Source organism: Phalangium opilio, unplaced genomic scaffold, assembly GCF_054372755.1.
Source record: "Phalangium opilio isolate 3A_F unplaced genomic scaffold, DU_Popi_V2 ptg000024l_1, whole genome shotgun sequence".
Classification (NCBI taxonomy): Eukaryota; Metazoa; Arthropoda; class Arachnida; order Opiliones; family Phalangiidae; genus Phalangium; species Phalangium opilio.
In genome coordinates, this window is record NW_028324155.1 from 5,986,987 (window position 1) to 6,012,633 (window position 25,647).

Here is a 25,647-nt window from a genome sequence, read left to right on the forward strand (position 1 = left end):
AAAGCCAAAGAAAAACCTCGACAAGCCCAATTTCCAGCCAACAGCCAACCCGTTTATTTCCAGCCAATATTTTTTAGAAGAAGCCCAATTGGCGGCTTTCCAGCCCAATATGGCATCCCTGGCGTACCGTCTTTACAGACAGACAGACAATCCGACTACTGTCTCACTGCGCACTCTCCACTCAAACCACGTGTCATATTTGAATTGTTAGGCGCGAATTTCCCTTATTTTCTTTTTTTTTCAAATATTTCTCGGAAATCATCTTAAAAATCAGTACAGCCGCTATTAATCAAACAAACTTTCACATTTAAGATTTTTACATAAAGAGATAGGAAACTGAATTTAATTTACATTGACTCTTGGACTTTTATGTAGTTTAGTTTCATTTTCCTCCTTAAATCAGTGGGGGAAAGGAAAGTTATTTCAAAATTCTAACTCGCTCAAAAACATCTTAATCTTTATAAAGAGATACGATGGAGAAGATCTGCGCGAAAGGTTCTTCATCTTTCAAACCAGCTTTAAAAAGAATTTTGGTGTTTTTAATACCATTTATAGCTCTTCCTGTTTTTGCATTCGGAGATTCTAAAGTAAGTTTAATGTAATTGATCTAATTTATCTATTAAATTATAACTAATCGGACGTAGGAAACACGATGCGCCTATGGTATGGTTATCGTCATACTCTATTGGATTTCGGAAGCCATCCCTTTATCCGCTACAGCTTTACTTCCAGTTGTTCTGTTTCCTTTATTAGATGTAATTGGAACTTCTATGATTTGCAAAGCTTACATGAAGGTATGAACGTTTTATCATAAATTATGATTCCAAAAATCATTCGTATCTCATTAATGTTTTCTAGACAACTACAATGATCGCATTGGGCGGATTATTTTTGGCTGTTGCCATCGAATCTTCTAACATACACAAAAGAATAGCTCTAAAATTGTTGGTTCTTGTTGGAATAAATAATAACAGGCATGTAATAGTGTTTTAAGCCTAATTTTACCCATACCCCAATATGGCCACTTAGTTTTATTGAAAATTCCGTTATTTCGGAATGGTTGGCGGCCATCTTGGGTAGAAATATATACATATACTAAAGAAGGGTAGTCCTAAACTCCATAGAGTTGTTTTTAATCCTTTATTCTTTTATCAAAACAGGTTAATGCCAAGTTTTCTTGTAACGGCCTCCTTTCTGTCAATGTGGATTAGTAACACTACAACGGCCTTGATTTTGGTACCAATACTTGAAGCCGTGACCCATGAAATTATTCAAGAGGAAGAAGAACCCATGGCCAATTCGAACGATGATGAAATTACAGGTAAGATAGGTATCATAATTTTTTTAACCTTTCAGCGGCTTTCTCATTGCATTAAAAACCACTGTATTTTTTTATTATTTGCTAAGCGCGCCTTTTGTGTTAAATTTCTTCTATAAATTAGTTTCAGGTGCGTTTTTGCAAACATCCTCGAAAGAAAGCGACCATTCGAGAGTTATGACGTACTTATCATTTTTATGTTATGACCTATACTTGAGCCGGCCGGCTTCACACATTCGCTATTTTGAAAACACTCGCCTTTTCCCGTACTTTTATGTAATTGTTGAAAATGTAGTGGTTTCTAGAAGTAACTAGCAATATGGAGAGTTAAACAAACAAGGCACTGAAACGGGAATAGGCGAATACTCGGCAAATAGCGAATGTGTAGCAGCACCCGATATTCGATATTCGTGTTGTTTTATTTTTCTTTTGCCCGATAAAATGTAATTATAGAGATGGTAGTGTCACACGCAAATACAATACAAGTAATTTGAAGAAAGCCTTGTTATTAGCAATTGCCTATGGCGCTAATGTCGGTGGTACTGGCACGTTGACAGGAACAGGACCAAACTTGGTACTTAAAGGGATAATGGATGAGTATGTAACTCAATCTGATAAGGATAGATATTTAAATAACTTAATTATACTTATTATATTGTTGTTAGAAAGAACCCTTAATAGTTTGCTTGCGAACACGATTTACTTTCCTCTACTTATTCCCCCCCCCCGTGGGTCTATTTATGTGGGAAGCAAACTTTCAAGGGGCGTATAGTCACTTGAAACAAGTTTATACAAAAACATATTTCTTGGAAAAACAGTTTGTACGAGGAATCTCAAGACATAACTTACGCCTCTTGGATGCTTTTCGGATTTCCTTGCGCAGTTATATGCACTTTTATATCCTGGTTGGTCCTACATTACCATTTCGTGCGAAATAGGTATTTTTTATCCAGTCTTTGTAAACAAATTGCGTAGTATTACGTAATTATATGTAATTTGTTAGCCCGAAGGTCGAAACTGCAGATGGGCGTTCAATTAGTGATATAGTTCGTTCAAAATACGAAGAACTAGGACCTATCAGGTATAGGGTTGAATATTCAACGGATATTTTATATCTAAACTTAATAATTGGGTAGTTTCCAGGAAGGCGCTGTATTGGGTCTCTTCGTATTATTGAAGGTTTTATGGTTTTTTAAAGAGCCACGTTTTATGACGGGTTGGGGTGAGCTTCTAGTCAAAGAAGAGTACGTTTATCTTCCCTTTACGCAAGGGAAGTGTTAGTTTATATTCATTTTATTTGTACTTAGGAAACTAAGTGGCGCGACAGTGGTCATCGCTATGACCTCGCTACTCTTCGTCATTCCAGCCGATCCTAAAAGGTTCTGGACAGGTCCGGCGCTATTAGACTGGAAATCGAGTCAAAAACGGATGCACTGGGGGATAGTTTTGATCTTAGGAGGTGGGTTTGCCTTAGCGGAAGCCTTTAAAGTAAGTTCCCCTTACTAAAACCGTGACCTCTAGCAACTAATCGTTCTTCTTTAGTACTCCGGACTTTCCCGATGCGTCAGTCAAGTGTTATCTTTAACAGCTGGTCTACCAGGACCAGCGTTAATATTTATCATGTGTTTACTGACAGCTACTTTAACGGAATTTACCTCAAACGTAGTTACCGCAACCGTTTTTCTACCAGTAATGGCCGAAATGGTAAGTTTAAAACAATTTACCTCTCTCAAAATGGCGTCCATTGGTCATACACGACGGTAAATCACTTGAAATTTGATTTAATTCATGTTTGTTTTTATTTTTCAAGTCTCTTAGTATCGGAACTCATCCATTATATCTTATGTTACCGGTAACAATTAGTTCGTCATTTTCATTCATGTTACCAGTTGCTACTCCACCGAATACGGTTGTTTGCGAAGTTGGAAATATAGGAGCGAAAGATATGGTACGAAAACCACCAAAATTATATTTAATTTGTTATAAACTTAATAAATCTTTTAAAATAGCTCTTCCCAGGGTTCTTAATGAACATTCTATGCTGCGTCATCACTTTAGGCTTAACATTAACCCTTGGTGTATTGGTATTTGATTTAAATACTCAACCTTTATGGGCTTTACCACCGCCATTTATAAACTCAACTCAAATTTTAACTTGATTTGTTTTTTAATAATAATAAAGATTAATATTTTTAAAAGTTTTAATGAAATAAATGCGTTTTTATTACGTGGTCGTTAGTATTAGGCGGTTTAAAATCCCCGCCGTATAGTCACGTGACTAAACCACTAGATGGCGCCACTGCAAGAAAAAAATGGCAAAAACTCCCGGGAATTTTGAATTTTAATAATTAAAAAATAAATTAGACTCGGTAATATTAAATTTGGGCTAGTATTTTTTATTTACACAATTAAACTTTCGCATTTATTAATTGATCACAAAATGAATTTATTTAAAAGGTCATTTAAGTCGTCTTCTAGGTAAAGGAGTTTCTTTTCCGCTAAGAATAGCTTTGACATCTTCTAAATCTAACGTTTCGTATTGAAGTAAAGCTTCAGCTAAAAGTTTGTGTTCTTTGGCGTGCAGTTTCAAGATAGCCTTTGCCCTTTCGTAAGATTCCTTAAAATAATTAAAAAAACAACAACAACTTAGGAACAAGAGTTCAAAGTTCAAAGTTCAAAACAAAAACCAAAATAAATAATAAATTAAAAATAATTACCGATAAATATCTTTTAATTTCAGAATCAATTGCTTCAGTGGTATTTTCTGAAAGCTCATTAACAACCACTAATGAATTTTTATCATCATCAAAGGTTCTCATACCAACCTAGCCAAAAGGTAATTAATTAATAATATTAATTAAATTCTTAATTAATAATTATAGAACTTAAGATTAAATTAATTAATTTGAAAATCTTTATACTTTTTCTGACATTCCCCATTCTTTAACCATATGAGTAGCCATATCTGTTGCTTGCTTTAAATCACTAGATGCACCTATTAATTAATTAGAATTTAATTTAATTAAAGCCAAATAATTAATTAATGAGTTTATAATTAAACTTACCTGATGTAATTTTTTCATTTCCAAAGATTATTTCCTCAGCTGCTCTTCCACCCATCAGGGTATCCATTGTTGCCAACATTTGTGACTTTGTGACGTGGTAATGCTCCTTCTCTGGTATATAAGCTGTCTAAAAATTTAAAGAAAATTAGTATTAATTAAATTAAACACTTAAAGGGAGGGTGAAGTAGAAAATCAAGTGATTTTTTATCGATTCTTCTACTAATTATAAGACCAGTCTGCATAGTGAAACATTCAGGAAATACTTGAGAATGATTTTAAAATTCAAATTAGGTTCAGATTTTAGGGATAATTTTAAACAAGGACTGCCGACCAATCGCGTAACGCCCTGCCTTTTTGTTAACAAAATTCTCGTGGCATGCTCCATGTCTCGCGTCATGATTGTCACGTCGCGCGCCTAATTTTATCAAATCTCGTGATAAATTTCATTCAACACGGAACGTGCCATGAGAATTTTGTTAACAAAAAGGCAGGGCGTTACGCGATTGGTCGGAGGACCTTCTTTACAATTATCCTTAAAATCTGAACCTAATTTGAATTTTAAAATCATTCGGAACTGGTATTTCCTGAATGTTTCACTATGCAGACTGGTCTTATAATTAGTTGAAGAATCGATAAAAAATCACTTGATTTTCTTCTTCACCCTCCCTTTAAGGCAAAATTAAATCTAACTAACATGTCCCAAAGATGGTCCTCTGGGAATAATGGTGACTTTATGAAGAGGATGGGAATCTTTTGTGTAATAAGCCACCATAGCATGTCCAGCTTCATGGTAAGCGGTAATGGTATTGGCTTCTTCATCAGGAATTCTGGATTTTCTTTCAGGACCCATGAGTACCTTATCCCTGGCATTTTCAAGGTAAGCCATAGATACAGCACTGGCTCCATCAATTGCCGCTCTCAAGGCAGCTTGATTGACCATATTTTCCAGATCAGCTCCCGTAAATCCTGTTGTTCCTCTTCCCAACATGTCAGCATTGACATCGGAAGATGTTTTAATCTTCCCCAAATATAAGTTCAAGATTTCTTTCCTTCCAGCAAGGTCAGGTACAGGGACTTGAACTTCAACATCAAAACGACCTGGTCTCAATAGAGCTCTAAAGGTAATGGGTTAACTTCATTTGTACCTTAGTTCTCAAGTATATTTTCTGGGAGCCCAGCCAAAAATGTAAATTTTAAAATTCCCTATAGGAAAAATGGGATTTTTTCCCCCCTGATACATAGGAATGGATTTTATAGGAATTATCAGGGTTCATACGAAATTTCCAAAGCCAATTTCCCTGATATTTCCAGGTTTTCCAGAGTACTTCTGATAAATTTCCAGGTGCATTTTTTACATTGGAGGAGTGTTATAATTTCAAATAGACTATACCAACATCACCATATGTTTACCACTCTTTGCTAGGTAATAATACAGAATTCCATACACCGAAGAAATATATTTCTCTCCACTGAGACAACTAACATTGATTTTTTTTCATGCACCAAATTAGATTATGGGTCCCATTGAAGTGTATTTGTTTCACTTTATTTAATTTCCCTGATTTTTTGGAAAAAAAATTAATTTTCCCTGATTTTTTGGAAAAAAAATTTATTTTCCCTGATTTTTTGGAAAAAAAAATTAATTTCCCCTGATTTTTTGGAAAAAAAATTAATTTCCCCTGATTTTTTGGAAAAAAATTAATTTTCCCTGATTTTTTGGAAAAAAAATTAATTTTCCCTGATTTTTTGGAAAAAAAAATTAATTTCCCCTGATTTTTTGGAAAAAAAATTAATTTTCCCTGATTTTTTGGAAAAAAATTAATTTTCCCTGATTTTTTGGAAAAAAAATTAATTTTCCCTGATTTTTTGGAAAAAAAAATTAATTTCCCCTGATTTTTTGGAAAAAAAATTAATTTTCCCTGATTTTTTGGAAAAAAAAAATTAATTTCCCCTGATTTTTTGGAAAAAAAATTAATTTCCCCTGATTTTTTGGAAAAAAACAATTAATTTTCCCTGATTTTTTGGAAAAAAAAATTAATTTTCCCTGATTTTTTGGAAAAAAATTAATTTTCCCTGATATTTCCCTGATTTTTTTCCTCTACACCAATTTCCCTGATATTTCCAGGTTTTCCCTGCCTGTTTTCCATGTTCGTATGAACCCTGATTATAGGACAGCTGGGCTCCCTAGCTGTATTTTTATTACTTGTCTAGATCATCTCGTCTATTTGTAGCTCCCAAAACAATAACTCCTTCATTTTGTCTAAAACCATCCATTTCCGTGAGCAATTGATTAATGGTTTGATTTGCATATGGATGGAGGACAGAGTTGGTTCTCTTGGCTCCAACTGAATCAATTTCATCAATGAATATGACACAAGGAGCTCTCATTTTTGCAGTACCTAAGTAATTAATTAACATTCCCCCTTAATTAATTACCCAATCATTAAAATATGAAAAAATAATGGTGTAAACTGTAAACTAACTAAAAAGATCTCTGACACGTCTTGCTCCTTGTCCAACCAATATTTCATCAAATTCAGGTCCAGCAGCGTGAAAAAATGGTACATTCGCTTCCCCAGCTACTGCTCTAGCTAATAAAGTTTTTCCAGTACCGGGTGGACCAACTAATAATACACCTTTAGGTAGCTTTCCTCCTAAGACGGAAAATTTCTCCGGGTTTCTTAGAAACTCAACTATTTCTAGAAGTTCTTGTTTAGCTTCATCAACCTTTAAGTCAAAAAATTAATTACGTTAATCATCTTAATTAAATAATTACTTATTTCTTATCTTACTCCTTTAACATCCTCAAAAGTAACATCAATTTCTTCAGGATGAACTTCATTAGTGGTTCCTATTAAAACTCGTCGAAATGGACCTCCTAAAATCAAATAATAATTTAATAGAGATTAAATTAAATTCTTAAATATTGCTACACTCATTTTTTGGGGTGAATGAATGACTAAAGATTAAAGAAAAGAATCGATAAACTGTTGACTATAAAATTGGATTTTTAAAACAAAAAACCAAATTTGTGTACCAGAAAGCTCACCCATGAAGGAGAAAAGGATGGCAAGGATAAGGATAATACCCAAAACATCACGAAATATGTTAAATATTCTGAGTTTGGAATTAGGACGCGATTTAGGGTCTGAAGCTAAATATCCTTCCGCAAATGCTACCTGGAAATTGATTTAAATTGAGTTTTTTTAATTATAATTTAATTTAATTTTAATTTAAAAGCTGACTTTTAATCTTTGTTGCTCTTCTTGCCCCAAAGCTTCATCAGAAAGTAAGTTTTTTAGTCTTTCATTTTGTTCTGCTTCTGATAGAAGTTTAATTTTGTCCTGAAATATATTTAATTACTTTAATTTTAGGCCTAATTATGATTAAAACCATTATTTACTTTATCCTTCCTTGTTTTAAGGCCTAAAAATTTCTCTCCTACTGAACTTGACTCAAGATCTTGAGCTATTCTAGTTGATCTGGTTTTAAAACCTCTTTTTTGAATATTTATTACATTTCCTATTATTAATTAATTAATTAATTTAAGTTAATTATTTTTAATTATAATTTTAGGGTTAATTAATTTATTTACCTAAATTAAGTTGTAATCTATGGAGATTTGAATTAGAGGTGAAATGAGAAATACTTAAAGGTGAATATAACTTATTAAGGTTGCATTCAGGAAATCCTAAATTGTATAGTTTTAATTAACTTATTCTATAGTAATTAATTTAATTGTTAAATTAAAATATTATTAAATACCATGTTTATTTTCAAAAAATGTTTCACTAGAAGCAAATGTTTGGAGCCAAGGCAATTTCTTATTATTTTTTAAAGGTGTTCCTGGGGGTGTTAAATGTTCCCATAGTTTTCCTGATGTTATATCATTTATGTCACAAAACTGACTAAGAATTTCCATAAGATTTGTAGTTGATGGGATTGAATTGTGTTCAACTTTTGTTTCATTTCTTCCCTTTATTTTAGAACCACCAGTTTTTGGATATCTTGATGCACCAGTTAGTACTGAAGCAAAGTGACTAAATGGTAATAAAACCTAACCCCCAAAAAAAACCCAAGTTCAAGGTGTATGGTTATGTAATTATCAAAGTTATTTCGAGAAATTAATGCCACGGGATAAGAGAGAATTGGCAGTTATCTGCCTTTGACTGTATTAAGCTCTATGCGAGAATAAAATGAACTGCCAACCCCCTTAACTAGTCCTTGTCAAAAAAAGTAGTGGTTAAGCCTTTGGACACTATTTTTTTCATTTATTTTCAATATTTGGTCAAAAAAAGGACGAAAAATCTAACCTGTTGAGGTGAAAAAGGAAGAACTGATCCAAAACTAAACATTTACGCTTTTTAAATGATTATCTAACGAAAAATATATAATTTATTTATACTAAACTTGATTTACTGACCCGGTTCGGGCCTTATCAGAACAGTGACGTGTAGCTTCCTAATTTTGTTCGGGGATGGCGCTACAAAGCTAAAAATGGTCACGTGAAACGCCTTTGACCAATCAGAGAACTTAATTAATAATGAATTCTACGTCACAAGGTCAACATCCTCATGTTGCGTCTGCTCGAAAAGCATCATTTGTCGGAAAGTCTCCTACGCTGGCAGTTGGAGCAATGGCTGGATTAAAAGAAGTTTTATTTTTGGCTTTTCTCGCTTTAATTTTAAATTTTTGCAAATGCGATAACCCGCACAGGAAATTTGAGTACAAATACAGTTTTAAAGGGCCATATTTAGCGCAAAAGGATGGGACCGTACCTTTTTGGGAATATGACGGAAGTGAGTATCGAAGTTTTATTAAGCCTTGGCGTATATAAATCAATTGTCAATGGGCTAGCTACCGGCGGCTATCATACATGTATATTATCTTATACATTTCCAAGTACACGTGGCTTTTCCTTATAAGCTATAAAGTATATGTCAACCAATTTTATTATAATTTTCGATAAATATTTGAATTTTTTATTAAACTAACCTTACACACTATTGTATCTGACCCAATTAAGTTTATAGGAAAATTATTTGTGTCTGTGATTTACTTGATGAGTTGGCATACTTGTATTCTTATGTTATCATCAACAAATTGTTGTTGAACATATGGAAGTTTTTGCAATATTAGGATTTTAATTGAGTTTTTACTATTTATTACTCCTGAATTATACTGAAATGTATTTAAATTGTAGTTAGGTTTTATTTTTCCTTGAGTTTATTGACCCTAATTTTCAGATGCAATTGCTAGTGAAGAAATGGTTAGGATTACTCCTTCTTTAAGGAGCAAGAAAGGTATAAAACTGGTCTTTAAATTAGAATTTCCCCTGCAATTAAATAAAACCAAATAAATTTGGGTATCAAGGTGCAATATGGACAAGATCTAAAACTACATTTCAATGGTGGGAAGTTGAGCTTATTTTTAGAGTTAGTGGAAGAGGAAGATTAGGTGCTGATGGACTTGTATGTTAATTGAATTTATAGTCCAACTTTTGAGTATCTTTCCTAAGTCCCATTTTCTCACACTGGTTGGGATAAATAGGCATTTTGGTTTACTGAAGAGAAAGGTGTTGAAGGTCCTGTATTTGGTAGCAGTGAACCCTGGAAGGGATTAGGAATATTTTTTGATTCTTTTGATAATGATGGCAGAGTAAGTTTAATTGTAATTAAAATTACTGAAGGATTTTAAGCATAAAAACACCTTTTAGGGCAATAATCCATACATATTAGCAATGAACAATGATGGTACTAAAACATATGATCACCAAACGTATGTCTATTAATATTTTTTGTCAAAAACCTATAAGATTTAAATTATAACTCTTCAACTTAATAATTAGGGATGGTGTTAACCAACAATTAGCAGGATGTTTAAGAGATTTCAGAAACAAACCTTACCCAGTTAGAGCCAAAATTGAATATTATAAGAATGTCCTTTCTGTAAGATAAGTTTATTTTATTTAAAACTGGCCTATTATGTCTACTAATTTGAATATTTAACTTAGGTATTATTCCATGGTGGAAACACCAACAATGATGATGATTATGAAATGTGTATAAGAGTTGAGAACGTATTTTTACCAGCTTCTGGTCACTTTGGAGTTTCGGCAGCTACTGGAGGCTTAGCTGGTACTTTAAAATCAATGTTTATCATTTCCCCAACAAACCTTATATAATATTTCATTTCATAGATGATCATGATGCTCTAAAATTCCTTACCTTCAGTTTATACCCACCTGGAACAGAACCAGTGAGAAGGAATTAATTAAAATGATATTAGGTCATTATTTTTGGTTTTAATACCCTAAGATGTTTATCCAGGCTGCACATTTAATAGCTGATGCTGAGAAAGAGAAGCTCTCGAAAGAATACGAGCAATATAAAGATAAATTAGAGAAACAAAAGGAAGAATATAAGAAACAACATCCCGGAGATGCTAATAGACCCGAATATAATCCCGAAGAGGAATATGAAAGTCAACAACAGAGAGAACTTTCTCAAATTTTCAATGGCCAGAGTCAAATGTTCGAAGCTGTTAAGGCATTACATAGGAAATTAGATGAAATTGTAGGACGTCAAGAGAGAACTCTTTCTATGCTTTCTGCTGTGCAATTAGGAGGTGGAGGAGGAGGAAGTAAGGATTATATTTAAATTTTAAAATTAATGATGGTAGAATTGATTTAATTAATTTCTAGTGCCTCAAGGTCAATAAGGATTTTGTTTGAAATTAATTATGAATGGGTTAATTTAATTATTTAATTAATTTCTAGTGCCTCAAGGTCAAATGCCACCTGTTGGTCACCAACCTAACATTGCTGGAGGTGTTATAGGAGATACAATTCGTAGGCATGAAGTTGAAGCTGTTTTAGGAAATCAAAAAGAGCTTGTTCAAGCAACACGTGATGTCAAGTAATTACTAATTATAGTTATTAAAGGGAGGGTGAAGTAGAAAATCAAGTGATTTTTTATCAATTCTTCTACTAATTATAAGACCAGTCTGCATAGTGAAATATTCAGGAAATACCAGCTCCGAATGATTTTAAAATTCAAATTAGGTTCCGATTTTAAGAATAATATGAAGTATCCCCCTCCGACCAATCGCGTAACGCCCTGCCTTTTTATTAACAAAATTTTCGTGGCACGCTCCGTGTCTCGCGCCACGATTATCACGTCGCGCGCAAATTTTATCAAATCTCGCGATAAAATTCATTCAATAGGGAACGTGCCACGAGAATTTTGTTAATAAAAAGGCAGGGCGTTACGCGATTGGTCGGCAGTCCTTATTTAAAATTGCCCTTGAAATCTGAACCTAATTTGAATTTTAAAATCATTCGGAGCTGGTATTTCCTGGATGTTTCTCTATGCAGACTGGTCTTATAATTTGTAGAGGAATCGATAAAAAATCACTTGATTTTCTACTTCACCCTCCCTTTAATCTAATAAACATTAATTTACTAACATATTTAATTTTTTCAGAGCTTTTGTAGCAGATATTCATCAAAGAACTGGCACAATCATAACCAATCAAAATAAAGTTGGATCAGCCGGTCCTGGAGACGGTGGAATTAATCAAAACACAATTAATGAAATTAAAGATAACCTCCATATGGTTAAGAGGGAAGTAGCCTCTTTAGTAGCCCGACCTGTCAGTGGAGGAGCTATGGGATGTCCTCCAGTTCAAGCTCCTAATTGTTTAACACCAACATATTTTTTCGTTTTTATGGGAATTCAATTGACAGTATTCATTGGTTACATCATTTTCAAGTAAGAATTCTTTTAATTTTGGCTGATATTAAAGGGAGGGTGAAGTGGAAAATCAAGTGATTTTTTTATCGATTCTTCTACTAATTATAAGACCAGTCTGCATAGTGAAACATTTGGGAAATACCAGTTTCCGAATGATTTTAAAATTCAAATTATTTTCAGATTTTAAGGATAATTTTAAAGAAGGACTGCCGACCAATCGCGTAACGCCCTGCCTTTTTGTTAACAAAATTTCCGTGGCACGCATGCTCCGTGTTGAATGAAATTTATCACGAGATTTGATAAAATTTGCGCGTGATGTCACAATTGTGGCGCGAGACATGGAGAGTGCCACGAGAATTTTGTTAACAAAAAGGCAGGGCGTTACGCGATTGGCCGGAGGTCCTTCTTTAAAATTATCCTTAAAATCTGAACCTAATTTGAATTTTAAAATCATTCGGAACTGGTATTTCCTGAATGTTTGACTATGCAGACTGGTCTTATAATTAGTAGAAGAATCGATAAAAAATCACTTGATTTTCTACTTCACCCTCCCTTTAATCAATTAATATTATAACTAAATAATTAATTAATTAAAGGAGCAACAAAGAAGCTAAAGCAAAGAAGTTTTACTAAAAAAAAAAAAATTTATAGAGATGTTAATTAAGATTAAGAGAAATATGAATATATTTAAAAGGACAACTGTAATGTAAATACTGGTACAAGTGTTTAAAAAATATCATATGGTTATTGGGTAATATTTTTTTTTTTTCTACCTGGAAAGAAACAAAACCAACCTTTTCTCCATTTAGAAATTAAATTAAATAATTTAATTTAATTTAATTTAATGTCTTCCCATTAGGAAAATAGAAGTAAATTAATTGTGTTCAATAAATATTTCTAGTTGAGTCTCATTAAGATTAAACCCTAATTAATATTACTTCCAAATTACTTCTGATAATTAAAAAAATAATAATTAAAAATGAACACCTGTTGATTCCCGTACTTAGAACTTAAAAAAAAAAAGCTTTATATCTTGTTAAATCATTTTATTGTCTGTCTTCTTCATCTGGGATGAATGAAAACTGGTGGCCAATTTTTGTTTATTAATAATTATAATTTAATTAGATATAATTTAGAATGATTAGACTAAGAATTTTATTTGAACTTAGGAGATTAAAAATTGTACATAAATTGAATTTACTAATTAATTTAGAAAGGAAATTCTTCATAAAAACATTCCTAAATGATTAATTAATTAATCGTCCCATATCATGATAAATAATTAAAATGTTTTTTAAATCAACTCAAATTTGAAATTAATTAATTAAATTAATTACAATAAAGTATTAAGGATTTTGATTATCTTATCATATCTCATTATTTGGTTAATTTCCTAATTAATATATGGGGATAGGGGTTCTTTTTTCTTACCATTTTTCTAATTAGCATTAATTAATTATAATTAGGTTAATAATATTTTTTAAAGTGCCTCATCTCTTAACACTAAAAATTAATTACCATAAAATCAGCCGCTATTAATCTAATCGCTACAATAAAATTAATATGATACCATCTATAATAATTAATTAAAAATTAATTAATTTGCTCCTAAAAAGAATTAAAATAAAAAATTCGATCTCAAAAAAAAATGTTTTTAAAAATAACCCTCTTCTCCTCAAAGTCAAAATATCATAAAGAGATTTGATGTTTTAATTTAATTGTAAAGGTAATAAGCTCTGGTTTTTTTGTTGTTGTTTTTTGTAAAAAAGACGATAATAAATATTTGTACAAGAAATTCCGAGTTGTTGATTTTTCAAAGGGCAAGTCTCATTTAAGAGGTTTGGTCACGTGGGATCTCTAACTAGGCGGGCGCTTCAATTTAAAGTTTCAAACTAGGCTTAGCAATAACAGTTCGCCCAAGATTAGGTCTAACCCTAAGCCTTTCACTTTCCACCTTGAACCAGTCTGGGAAATAAGGATATTTTTTAAACTAGTCCTTTGGACCAGTGACCCCCTCGTGTCTGAAATAATAAACTGGTCTCCGGACTGGTCCCAGCCTTTGTTCTCCTATAGATTTGCAATTAATAAACTGGTCCAGAGGACCAGTAAACCCCACTTTTTGAATTAGCCATATGTCTAATCAGCGCCACTAGCGGATGGTCTGAGAACTACTCCCATAGAGTCTAGGTATATTTAAGCAGGTTTGCAGAATTTCCGTCAGATGGCGCGGCGTTCGAGCCACCTGGCGGAAATTCTGCAAACCCTCTTAAATATACCTAGTCTCTATGGGAGTAGTTTTCAGACCATCCGCTAGTGGCGCTGATTAGACATATGGCTAATTAAAAAACTAGTCCAAGCAAAAAATAAACTGGTTTTGGACCAGAGGAAGTGTGCTATTTCCCAGACTGCCTTGAACTACGTCACGGGGAACTGACATCAACTTCCGGTAGCGCGAAATTTAAAGATGCGGTTTTGAGGGGACAAAATTTTATTCATACATACAATCTAACAGACATGTTTAATGGAATGTTTAAAACATTACTTGCTGTATAAGCCAATTCAAATAACTATAGTTCTTATAAGATAATTGATAGATAATTTGTATTGTTTAGAAAATACACCAGAAGATAGGTGAACAATAGACGCGTTGATAATAAATAAGGTGTGATAAAATTTACGTTCAGATAGTTGGAGACACCCCCTCATAGTTAGAAAGTGATTTGTTTCAGTCGTACCTATAGTATAATTTAAGGGGAAAAATGATTGTGTATGTATTAATTTTAATTAATTACTAATTAGGCGTTGCGGTAATTGTTTTATACTTTTTAGGAGACTTTCCCTCGGGTTGGTTTGTTTATTAATTTCCTTGGCAAGCGGGGATAAAAACCTATCAATATGCGACGACGTTGAAACGAACTGCGGTTTAGTTCCACCTATTATACCCGAACGTTTTATAATGAAGTCGCTAATTGTTAATCCCATCGATAAGCAGTTTACTTGGGAAGAAAAATACTTTGACCCTCTTAACCTAAGAGCGAAACTGGTGACAATATCAAAAGGAATCGAAAGTACCTACATATTTAATTACGAACAAGAACGAGTAACATCATATATGCGTCTACATCCCGGAGGTACTGTCGTATTCTATGAAACCAGCTCTTGTTGACCAACAAAGTACATTTGTTTTTCACAGTTTCAATCGAGGACGATCCTGTTTCGGAACAAATTTGTTTGACTGAAAACATGGCAGATTCAAACTTTAGATTTTTTATGGGTTATAAAAACGATAGAACGGACTCGAAGGTTTCATCCATGTACGACCAATACGAAGCCATGCAATTCGGGGGTCCTTATAAGTACGCTTACGTTAATGAAACCATGGCTCTCCGACATCGTAACGTGGCTTGCGACGGTTTTGTTGGATGCGTTTATGACAAGTACTTCGATCAGACAGTGAAAAATACATTTTATTTTAGCAAAGGTTTGATCTGAGAAATCAGAGCTTCCGAAAAAGGTATCCATTACTAAAATAATTTAACGTTTTAACAGATCTTTTAACTGCATCCGGTATGTTGCCTGCCCCCATGCTTATCAAAACATCAGGAGGTTATTACGAAGGTCGCAATGAAAGTCGTTGGGTTCCTCAAGAAAAGACAAATGAAATTGTATTTTTTGACAATACACCCTTTATGACGGATGAAATGTTTCAGGTGATTTTATAGTACATGATTTAAAGTCAGTTTCTTTCAATTAACAATTAGTCTGTTTAGCCACCACCAAGAATGAACTGCCATTTGCCGGTTGCACAGAGTGTTAAAACTCCAAAACTTACGGAAGCCTTTAGTACGCGAATAGAATCAGTAGTTACGGTGGAAAATCTTCAAGGAGAAATTAAAAAAGTCACTCAGAATTGGTACGAAGAGATCTGGTACGATTATAATCGTAAACTCATCCGATCAGATTTTAATCCGACGCAAATTAAGAACAAGAAAGAGAATGTAACGTATCCAGATGCACCCATTTCATCCGTTTTTGATTTCAATACCGGTACGTTGGCCAGGTCTTAGGAACTTGTAAATTTGGACATAAGTATTTATTTGTTTATTTATTTCAGGAATTGTTTATTTCACTGACAAAACATACGGAAAATGTCTAGCCATGGAAATTCCGGAATCAAATGACTTTGTTATAAAATCTCCGGATGGGAAAACGTTGGATATGGTTACTAAGGATGACGTTTTCGATTTCTTTAACGAAAAAATGGAATTCAAGGGAAAAGTCAGTTAAATTGATCGCAATGTTTTTAATTAATTATAAAACTAATAACTATTAATTAAATATTTAAAGTATGAAACCAGGGATATTTTATGTAACGTTTGGAGTGGAGAAAAAGAAACTAACAACAGTGATGGAACACCAAGTAAAGCGTACAGAGAAGTTTATTTTACAACGGTAAGAGAAGGTTGATTTCGGTCGTAAAATCTTGTCAACAATAATTTGAATTTGATCTCGGTTTCAGGAGGGATGGCACCAAGAAACAGATAATAAAGACAAATACGATATTCCGATTCAAGAAACGAGAATTTTTGAAACTGTTCACGATGGTCAAAAAGCCATGGCTTTTATGGAAATAAACTTTTACAAGTTTAAAATGGAACCATCACCTCTTACAATTTTTGATATTTCGGGATGTATTGAACAAATTGAACGAAGATCCTTCGTTATGCAATTTGACGAAGAATTCAGGGAATTAATAAACAATCATAAATACTTGTTTATGGACGCTTTTAGAACGGCCGCTGTTAAATACGGAAAGCTACGATCGCTTCTAAGGATTCAAGAATTAGATGTAATTAAGTTTAATTGATTGGCGTTCGTCTAAATTCAAAATGTCTTTATATTAACGCAAATTATTCAATTATAGATCATTTTCAACGAAGGAATTGGTACAGTTCACGTTTATTTCACCATTCTCGACAAAACTCCACTGAAAGACGACCATAAATATCCTAAATGGTTTGTGAATCTTGAAACTGCCATTAAAAACTTGGACGATAATTACAATCAAGGAAAATTCATCGTTGAACTACAAATTGATATGAAAGCGGAGGTATATAACTAAACAGATTAAAAACGGCTAAAATGTATTTATAATCTTCCCAATTTTAGCCCACCAAACTCGTACCAATCAAAAACACGTTCAAAGAAGTTGATTTCAAAACAAATACTCTTGTTGATATCGAAAGTGATAGCTATCAAATGCGTAACTACGCGAGTGATGACCCAGTTCCACCTACCGCCCCGCCAAAGAAAGTGAAAAAGGAAGAAGACACGTCTACTCGTTACACTCCGGGTAAGTTAATTAACCTAAATTTTAAGCCTAATTGCGTGATTTCAGATTGGAATGTTTATATTTCAGGGTCTGTTGGGGGTTTAGCGGGAGGAATGTTGATTGTTGGAATTTTATTGGGAATTATATCCATGCTCATTTACATGAAAAAACTTAGTTTTCCTGGTTCAAAAAGCCCTGAAGCTGATATTGAGTTTGCAAACGAACCTTGAGGTGTTTATGTATTATTTTGTATTTATTTTAAGTAAATTGACTGATTTGTACCTTTTCTGATATTTATTAATAAGATTTCTCAATAATTTATTCAGGATATTTTATTAATTCAATTATTTTTATAAACGCACGTTGTAAATCAAATTTGAATTTTCAGCGTTTACGCAAGCGCATGCGTAGTTATTTTATATAAATATTTCGCAAGAATGCTGATAGATGTCTCTAGCATCTCTACCAGACTCTCGTTCCCCCCCCCCTTAGTGGCGTCACTACTCACCAGACACTAGTTCAAAGGTGAGGCGCTGCCGCGCAAACTTGAAGATTAGGCTTAGCGAATGAAAAGTTTTAATTTATTGTCGGAATTAGTAGTACTGATCATTATAATTAATTTAAGATGGAACTTCGAAGACTACAAATTCAGGTAAATGTACTATCAATGCTAGGAATTAATCAATATATAATTTTAATTTATTACAAAATTCTCGAAACTCCCCATTGTATTAGATAATAGAATAAATCTAATTTAGGAGCTTCATTTGCTAGGGAAGCTTAGTTCGTACGCTACAACCGGGAAGTATTTAGTCATTGTATTGACATCTTTAAGGTTAGCCGCCCTTATTAGCTGAAATATTACAATAATTATCTTTAAAATTGTAGCGTAAGATATCCAGATGGATACGACACTTTTCCGGCAGTATGCCTAATAAGACCCCCGTGTTTTCCTTTGACTATTGATCTAGGGGGAACGCGTCAACGACGATAAAGTCATTAAGGAGAAAATTAATAAAGCGCCCTAGAAAAGACTTAAAACATTAACAGTTGTTTAAAAGGGGGAGCATTCGAGGCTACCTTATATTGGGTGTTTAACTTTGCGTGACCCAAAATATTTAGACAAATAATGATTTCACACCTTTGAAACTTCATCACCGTAACCTTGAACCTCGAGGTCACAGTTGATCTAATTTGGTATTACCTAATATATATCGCTAATTGACGTTAAATTAAATCCCCCTATATATTTTATCCAAGACGCTAACACTTGAGAGAGACAGAATCAAGACGGGAAGGGGGAAAGGTGTCTAATTAGAAAGACTTAATTAGCTCGTTAGTTTCGACTTCGATATTTACTGAAATGGTCCAATAGGGTTTCCAAGAAAGAGGTAACCTGGTCCAGGAAAGGATGGTGTCGATATGAAACTGGTACTGTCTTCTATACTCTACCTCTTTTCACAGTTTCTTGTGAAAGGAGGACGCCTTTACTTGTATGGTCCTTGGAAGCACTTATAATTAAGTACCAGTAGCTTCGGGGGTATACAGGGTGTTTCTGAAAAGTCCATCACAAATTAAGGGGCGTGTTTATGGGACCAAACTGAGCGGAAAGTACCAAAGAACATGGGGTCTACAACATTTAGTTTCGGAGATATGGCCCCCCAAACATTTGCCCCAAAAACGAGAAAATATCCCAAAATGTGGAGTAAGGGTTATTGCCATTACCCAACTTGTTTCGAAGTCATAGACAATTTCAATAGCCTTGAATTTGAGAAACACTACTGTAACTTTAGATAGCAGAAGGGTATAAATGGGTAGAAGTACGCGTACGGCGGTAATGTAAAGCTAATGCCAAGTGTCATAGTGTTTTAAGATTTCTCAGCACCCAGTAAAATGGTGGACCTCAACCTAGAGGGCAAGAAGTCCCAGAGGCCGTAGAAGACGAAGTCCTTACTATTTTCGAGGACGAACCAGAAGCAAGTACCCGCCAGGTGAGTAAGCGATTAGGCGTTGGTCACGTGCTCGTGTGGAAAATCCTCAAAAGTCACCAGTTTCATTCTTACCATTTTCAAAAGGTTCAAGGTTTGAATTCCGCGGACTACCCACGACGCATTGATAAACGCCATTGATTTCCCGCGTAGTCTGTTAGTCACAGACGAAGCTAATTTTTCGCAAGATGGTATTATTAACCTGCATAATAAGCATCAATGGTCCCAAAGAAACCCTCACGCAACGCTCGTTAAATCTCACCAAGTACAATTTAGTTTAAACGTGTGGTGCGGTATTGTAGGTGACAATTTAATTGGATCTTATTTTCTACAGCCCAGGTTAAACGGTGAGGCGTACCTACAATTCTTACAAGACGTTTTACCGGAATTACTTGACGACGTGCCCTTAGGTTTGGTGCGCAGAATGTAGTTCATGCATGACGGTGCACCACCACATTTCAGTCTCGCTGTCCGAGCTCACCTTAACGCGACGTTCTCTTTTCGGTGGATAGGTCGAGGTGGACCCGTGAAATGGCCTGCTCGATCACCCGACCTTAACCCGTGCGATTTCTACCTTTGGGGCCACTTGAAGGACATAGTTTATCAGAGTGAAGTACCTGATGTGGAAGAGCTTCGTCGACGAATCGTTAATGCCTGTCAAACTATTCGCGATACTCCAGGCATTTTGCAACGTGTTAGGGAATCGTTTGTAAGGCGTGTTCAAGTTTGCCTTAACGCGGGTGGTGAACACTTTGAACAATTCTTGTAGTAGTTATTTGTTACAGATTAAGAATGAAGAACTAATAAAAAATACATTTACATTGGGATCGTATCATGGCGTTTTCTCTGTGACACATCAAACACTAACGTAATGAACAAACTCAACCTTCAATCGCAACCATTTTACTGGGTGCTGAGAAATGTTAAAACACTATGACACTTGGTATTAGTTTAACATTACCGCCGTACGCGTACTTCTACCCATTTATACCCTTCTGCTATCTAAAGTTACATTAGTGTTTCTCAAATTCAAGGCTATTGAAATTCTCTATGACTTCGAAACAAGTTGGGTAATGGCAATAACCCTTACTCCACATTTTGGGATATTTTTTCGTTTTTGGGGCAAATGTTTGGGGGGCCATATCTCCGAAACTAAATGTTGTAGACCCCATGTTCTTTGATACGTTTCACTCAGTTTGGTCCAATAATCACGCTCCTTAATTTGTGATGGACCTTTCAAAAACACCCTGTATACGGATCGTTGTCTCAATCTATATAAGTCCTGGTTCAATATCTTTATATAGGACCCTTTTTTATCCTCTTTATAGAGAAAAGATTGTAAGAGTTTGCGATGGGGGGGGGGGGGTTCGTGATGGTGTCGCAATGAGATCGCTTTATCATCGTTTATTTGTCCGACTGATTTCAAATCGAAAACCTCTTATAGAAGAAAAATAAAGGGGATCGATTGAATGATGAGGGTCGTAGGCTATTTGGTCTACTATTGTCTATTTCTGTTTTTATATCCGTAAGCCTTGGACCTTTCTTTTCTTAGAACTACTTTTTTGGGGTTTTTCCTTTGCCCCCCCCCTCCTCTTCTTTCTTGGTGACTTTTCCTTGACCACATACTCTTTCATTGCCTAATGATGTTATTTATCTTATAAATCAAAGTTACTATCCTAGTTAGGTTGCAGTGAGTAATTGAGTTAGTTTATAATTTCTTCTTCATACTTTTAATGTTCTTTTTATATATAAAGCTAAAGGGGCGGTTTACCCTTCGTTTTCCCCCGAATGTTAGGGAAACTTTTGTTTCTCAAAAAATAATAGTATTGGCACGGGGCTTGGCTGGGATTGACTAATACACCGAATTTCCGACTGAACCACTAAAAACAGTAGAATTCCTACTATAAAAATTATTTCTATTATTTTCAATGTCGAAGGTTTAAAATATGGTAAGATTTGGTAGTAGGAATTCTACTATTTTGATAGGGTCAGGCGTTCGGACATTAAGCAAATTAGTTAATCCCATATGTGTGAGTCTGTGAGATTTCCACGTGGCAAAAATGGCGTGGTCATAGTCATGCTCTTCAATTTTATTGACAATTAATTGGATGTATTAATGGTAATTATTATAAGTTTAATTTCTTTTATCATTAATTTCGATATTATCTTCTAAACCAGGCCGTTCATTTAATTTGAAGTTTTATTTTGAGGTCACGCGATGACCTTTGTACGTGTCTAAAGGTGTCTTTGTTACCGTCTCGGAATTAGCGTGTAACGTTAGGTTTCAAGTAGCGACGAGGAGATGTTGGAATTATAATGGTTGAACTTAGCCGCCTATACGTCTTTAGTTTAAATCCCGCCTAATAACGTCTCTTCCATTCGATTTCTGGGCTAATTAGGTAGCTTATATAGCCCCGCTAAGATCATAGTATATTTCAATCTAGGATTACAACGCGATCATACTAGGATAGGGACATACATGGAATAGCTATATTCAATAATCTCTAAGGTGAAGCTTTGAAGGCGCTGAAAACTAATGGTGTATCGGACGATAGTTGCCTAATAATCCCCTAGATTCATGGACTACCCATCTCTATAGTGGTATAATGATTGGGAAAACGCGTTTCACATTAAAGTGAGGCTGAAAATATTTAGAGTTAAATTTTGTCCATTGGTCTAATTAATTTGAAATTTCAACTAAAAATACCCATACCCCATATTAGGCTCAATCATAATTTCATAAGATATTTTCCATAAGTATAACACTACCTATACTTCGTAATGCTAGTAAAATACTTACTGAGAGCTAGTTCCAGAACCGCAAGCGAGAATTGAAGTACTAAACTCGGTTAGTTTTGTAATCCATCTAGGTCCTATTTAGTCTGTACCTACTAAGCCTTTAATAGCGCCTCACCAGGCGTCTCTTTACCTCGAATCTATGACCTACGTCAGTCACTTCATGACAAGCTCCAGTTTCTAACCAATGACAAACTTATGGAACAAATCTTACTTTTTATTTTATTTATAATAAACGCTAGGCCTTAATAGATCTATTAATCCCCCCTTTGTTTTTCTCTCAGACGGCGGTTTTAATAAATAAATAAGGCAATCTCCCTTTGAATTGTAAAAGCGGCATATATTCTGTATTAAATGGGTAATCTGTCAATTTGCGCCATGACCGATGCGATAACGGAGCAGATTTACGCGGTTTAATCTATAGGGAGCTGGGAGATAAAAGACGCCCCCAAGATGTTATTCAACTATAATATACATTGAACCATACGACTCTCCTCCGTTTGAGACCATTAAATGACTGTAGCTTGGATATATTTGACAATACTCTCTCTCTATATATATTTCTGGCGAAAATAGAAAATATACGGTCTTTAAGGAACCCAAAAATAAGTTTTTGTTCGAGATATATATAAGAAAAAAAGGTCTCTTTTAGGAGTTTACTGTCGTTGGACGGTTTTTTTTCCTCTTTTACTTCCATGTCGCGAATTCATTGGGACGAGACTAATGCTATAGCGAATTTATATAATCTTATAGAAATAAATATTTTGTTGTTGATGTTTATTATGAATGAAAAGCGATTACGGAATCAATATTTCGATATCTGATAGATAACAAAATAAAATAAAAAATAAATAGAAATGGTTCTGAGTGTAAATATGTTTACCGTTATAGTTGTTTACGTTTGTTCCGTCAGCTAGAAGTAATAGAGAGTTATATTCGATTATCTATTAATGCCAGAGTTTTAGTCTATATATAGTTTTCTGGCTAGGAGGATTTAGACCATTTACACAAGGAGGCCAGGCTTCAAGTGTTACGAAATGGGTATAATCGGGGGTTTTTTTTTTCGCGGAACGCGTACCTATGAACTGTGAACTAACGGTTTTTCGCGAACGGTGTACCTGTGAACTGTGAACAATCGGGTTTTTTTCGCGAAACACGTACCTGTGAACTGTGAACAATCAGGGTTTTTTATTCGCGAAACGCGTACCTGTGAACTATCTTGTGAACTTACGTGAACTATGGAATCTCAAGGAATCATTCATCAAGTCATCGGATGATATTGAGTTATGAAAAAATCCGAGGTAAGAGAAATTCTTAAACTTTATTGGTTTTGGTAATTTTATAAAGTGAAATCGACACTTTAAATTATTTTTGCTATTTAAAATTATCCAGAATTTAAACATATTTTAACGCTATGAACAGCCGAATAAATAAATAAATAAATAAATAAGGTCAACATTCATAGGAATAAACACCTAAATATGGGATGATTTATATTCAACATATTTAGGTTGAACTCAACTGTAAAATTCAGATGTTATTTGTTAAAATTTATCAAATACAAATATATACATAACACGGTAAGATATAATTATTAGATATAATTAATGACAAAATACAAACGGGTCAGATCTAAGAGGATGGACATTTCCCTCGCAACACGAGATAAAAAATAAATAAATTAGTACCATGTTAAGAAGGAGTATCCCAGCAGCGACAAGTTTCCGACCCCTTTAAAACTATAGGTAGAACTAGAAAGTGTCATTTCCGGAATTAGGGAAAAGCAATTAGATCACGGCTTGTTAGTGACGGTGTAAAACGCGCGGGATGGTCTGTAGGTAAATAGCTCATCACTCCTCTGTAGATTTTCCTCTATACCAAGTTTAATTAAGGATTGACGCCTATTTCGGCCAATATTAATGTCACGAAAATCGCCTGCCTAGACATTCCGTTTAATATAGATTTTAGAAACCTAACTTTGGTCGCGTCAGAGGGCAGGACAGTGGTTGGTTTCTTAAACACACCCACGCTATTTCTGGAGTTTACTCTTTTAAGCCTATTTAATTCGGTGTTTATTTTGCCTCGGTCCTTCTGAATCTCGCCTCTCTTTGCTTTACCCGCATGCACATAAACCGTCCGTTGGTTTCGCCGAAATTCATTAAATGGCTCATTAAAGAAAGGTAATCCTCTAGAGGGGATATGGAGCTCCCCCTCCATTACGCAACTCGTACATAACTTCCAACGAAATAAAGAAAATGAGGTTAAAAATATCGTAAAATTTAAAATGTTGTTTTAGGAAAGCGTAATAATTGAAGTTTGATTAGGGTTTACGTAACAAGTTTAAATATTTATTAACTTATTTTTATTTTTTGATCGTAAAATTAATTACAATTTTTATCGGATTATATTCTTTTTTCTTTCTATTTCATCGCAATGAGATTTTTAAAATTAAAGTATTTTAAATTAGTTACGATATTTTTTATCCGGAGATGAACTTCATCTCCTTAATTTTTCTCTTAAGCTCCGTGAGACTTTATCCTTAGAGACGTTACAAAATCTTGGTCCCTTTCTGATAACATTTCCAAACTTTTTTTTTACTTTGAAATCCCTAGCGTATAGCCACTCTTTCTCTGACTCTCTGTATCAAAAGCTCCACGCATACCCGTTTCAAATTTTAATTCTTTCTCAATTTGTCTCGGCGTCGCTGATTCCCAGGACTATCACACAAACTCAAACCGGAGAAGCTCCGGGATCTATACTCAACCCTTTCATTTTAATTTTTATTTAATCCCCATGAGAAAAACCCGACACCGTCCTCCTTTTGCATCCACTGAAATTTAACCCTCTACCAAGACTGTTAATTCCATTCTCTATTTAGATTTCTTTTTTTTTAAAATTAAACTAGCTTAAGTCTTACATACATGTTTTATTCTTTAAAGGTATTTATTACGTAAAATTGTGGGTTCAATAAACCCTTTAAAATAATTATGTTTAAAAAAATAAAAATTAACCCCTAAATGTGGATATTACACACACTTGAGTATTGTAAGGAAATCGTTTTACAGGCGTTCTATGGAAAACTAATGCTAGAGTTTGCCCCTAAATGTAGGCTTCAACTAACAGCCGAGTATTGCAAGGAAATCGTTTTACAGGCGTTCTATGGAAAACTAATGCTAGAGTTTGCCCCTAAATGTAGGCTTCAACTAACAGTCGAGTATTGCAAGGAAATCGTTCTACAGGCGTTCTATGGAAAACTAATGTTAGAGCTTGCCCCTAAATGTAGGCTTCAACTAATACTTGAGTATTGTAAGGAAATCGTTTTACAGGCGTTCTATGGCAAACTAATGCTAGAGTTTGCCCCTAAAGGTGGGCTTTTTATAGCCCTGATTACAAA

General features: G+C 34.2%; 5 protein-coding genes and 1 long non-coding RNA gene across 8 annotated transcripts in view; 5 read left to right on the forward strand and 1 right to left on the reverse strand.

The window, feature by feature from the left end:
• Positions 1 to 127: 127 nt before the first annotated feature.
• Positions 128 to 3,519, forward strand: LOC149692443 (Na(+)/citrate cotransporter-like). Its single transcript, XM_089867546.1, has 13 exons — positions 128 to 587; positions 645 to 794; positions 859 to 974; positions 1,161 to 1,321; positions 1,443 to 1,632; positions 1,748 to 1,915; positions 2,137 to 2,256; positions 2,322 to 2,399; positions 2,455 to 2,566; positions 2,600 to 2,806; positions 2,861 to 3,022; positions 3,129 to 3,266; positions 3,328 to 3,519. Exons 1-13 carry the CDS (start codon positions 474 to 476, stop codon positions 3,475 to 3,477), a joined length of 1,866 nt encoding a protein of 621 aa, XP_089723672.1. The 5' UTR covers positions 128 to 473; the 3' UTR covers positions 3,478 to 3,519.
• Positions 3,520 to 3,693: 174 nt separating this feature from the next.
• On the reverse strand, positions 3,694 to 8,854 carry YME1L (ATP-dependent zinc metalloprotease YME1L). Of its 2 annotated transcripts, none has more exons than XM_089868202.1 (14): positions 8,697 to 8,854; positions 8,149 to 8,440; positions 7,979 to 8,074; positions 7,787 to 7,905; positions 7,629 to 7,727; positions 7,433 to 7,562; positions 7,176 to 7,261; positions 6,867 to 7,110; positions 6,587 to 6,782; positions 5,078 to 5,498; positions 4,384 to 4,510; positions 4,240 to 4,313; positions 4,036 to 4,143; positions 3,694 to 3,935 (listed from the first exon to the last, which is right to left on the reverse strand). In XM_089868202.1, the coding sequence occupies exons 1-14, from the start codon at positions 8,736 to 8,738 to the stop codon at positions 3,777 to 3,779; spliced, it is 2,193 nt and encodes a 730-aa protein (XP_089724328.1). In that variant the 5' UTR covers positions 8,739 to 8,854; the 3' UTR covers positions 3,694 to 3,776. The 2 variants fall into 2 exon arrangements, with proteins under 2 accessions (XP_089724328.1, XP_089724327.1); XM_089868201.1 differs by having other exon boundaries at positions 7,421 to 7,562.
• Positions 8,855 to 8,911: 57 nt separating this feature from the next.
• Positions 8,912 to 13,932, forward strand: ergic53 (lectin, mannose binding protein ergic53). Of its 2 annotated transcripts, none has more exons than XM_089868203.1 (12): positions 8,912 to 9,182; positions 9,630 to 9,686; positions 9,757 to 9,854; positions 9,934 to 10,041; positions 10,100 to 10,161; positions 10,232 to 10,331; positions 10,397 to 10,520; positions 10,583 to 10,641; positions 10,701 to 11,025; positions 11,162 to 11,300; positions 11,868 to 12,155; positions 12,734 to 13,932. In XM_089868203.1, the coding sequence occupies exons 1-12, from the start codon at positions 8,927 to 8,929 to the stop codon at positions 12,768 to 12,770; spliced, it is 1,653 nt and encodes a 550-aa protein (XP_089724329.1). In that variant the 5' UTR covers positions 8,912 to 8,926; the 3' UTR covers positions 12,771 to 13,932. The 2 variants fall into 2 exon arrangements, with proteins under 2 accessions (XP_089724329.1, XP_089724330.1); XM_089868204.1 differs by having other exon boundaries at positions 8,969 to 9,182; positions 10,713 to 11,025.
• Positions 13,933 to 14,896: 964 nt separating this feature from the next.
• On the forward strand, positions 14,897 to 17,699 carry LOC149692446 (uncharacterized). The gene is made up of 11 exons (XM_089867547.1): positions 14,897 to 14,904; positions 14,967 to 15,268; positions 15,331 to 15,618; positions 15,687 to 15,847; positions 15,908 to 16,184; positions 16,252 to 16,415; positions 16,485 to 16,589; positions 16,657 to 16,986; positions 17,062 to 17,247; positions 17,307 to 17,490; positions 17,557 to 17,699. Exons 1-11 carry the CDS (start codon positions 14,897 to 14,899, stop codon positions 17,697 to 17,699), a joined length of 2,148 nt encoding a protein of 715 aa, XP_089723673.1.
• Positions 17,700 to 18,006: 307 nt separating this feature from the next.
• On the forward strand, positions 18,007 to 20,287 carry LOC149692447 (uncharacterized). The gene is made up of 2 exons (XR_016382690.1): positions 18,007 to 18,121; positions 18,358 to 20,287. It is a non-coding gene; the product is annotated as an uncharacterized LOC149692447 (long non-coding RNA).
• A 2,687-nt stretch (positions 20,288 to 22,974) lies between these two features.
• The window catches only part of LOC149692448 (alpha- and gamma-adaptin-binding protein p34-like), an 81,194-nt gene continuing 78,521 nt past the window's right edge, over positions 22,975 to 25,647 (forward strand). The window contains exon 1 of the mRNA XM_089868213.1: positions 22,975 to 23,554. The gene's annotated coding sequence lies outside the window, so the exon portion shown is untranslated. The remainder of the gene's footprint in view (positions 23,555 to 25,647) is intronic.

What these genes read in the sequence shown, in the direction of transcription:
- LOC149692443 (XM_089867546.1), top strand. Translation starts at nt 474, where the DNA reads ATGGAGAAGATCTGCGCGAAAGGTTCTTCATCTTTCAAACCAGCTTTA. An exon ending in TACCATTTCGTGCGAAATAG is followed by an intron (nt 2,257 to 2,321) that starts GTATTTTTTATC and finishes GTAATTTGTTAG; the next exon opens with CCCGAAGGTCGAAACTGCAG. An exon ending in CCTTAGCGGAAGCCTTTAAA is followed by an intron (nt 2,807 to 2,860) that starts GTAAGTTCCCCT and finishes GTTCTTCTTTAG; the next exon opens with TACTCCGGACTTTCCCGATG.
- YME1L (XM_089868201.1), bottom strand. Translation starts at nt 8,738, where the DNA reads ATGTTTAGTTTTGGATCAGTTCTTCCTTTTTCACCTCAACAG. An exon ending in TAGATTACAACTTAATTTAG is followed by an intron (nt 7,906 to 7,978) that starts GTAAATAAATTA and finishes AATTAATAATAG; the next exon opens with GAAATGTAATAAATATTCAA. An exon ending in AAATGAAAAAATTACATCAG is followed by an intron (nt 4,314 to 4,383) that starts GTAAGTTTAATT and finishes ATTAATTAATAG; the next exon opens with GTGCATCTAGTGATTTAAAG.
- ergic53 (XM_089868203.1), top strand. Translation starts at nt 8,927, where the DNA reads ATGAATTCTACGTCACAAGGTCAACATCCTCATGTTGCGTCTGCTCGA. An exon ending in TTTTTGGGAATATGACGGAA is followed by an intron (nt 9,183 to 9,629) that starts GTGAGTATCGAA and finishes CCTAATTTTCAG; the next exon opens with ATGCAATTGCTAGTGAAGAA. An exon ending in ACCCACCTGGAACAGAACCA is followed by an intron (nt 10,642 to 10,700) that starts GTGAGAAGGAAT and finishes TAATACCCTAAG; the next exon opens with ATGTTTATCCAGGCTGCACA.
- LOC149692446 (XM_089867547.1), top strand. An exon ending in CGTTTTTGATTTCAATACCG is followed by an intron (nt 16,185 to 16,251) that starts GTACGTTGGCCA and finishes TATTTATTTCAG; the next exon opens with GAATTGTTTATTTCACTGAC. An exon ending in TAAGGATTCAAGAATTAGAT is followed by an intron (nt 16,987 to 17,061) that starts GTAATTAAGTTT and finishes ATTCAATTATAG; the next exon opens with ATCATTTTCAACGAAGGAAT.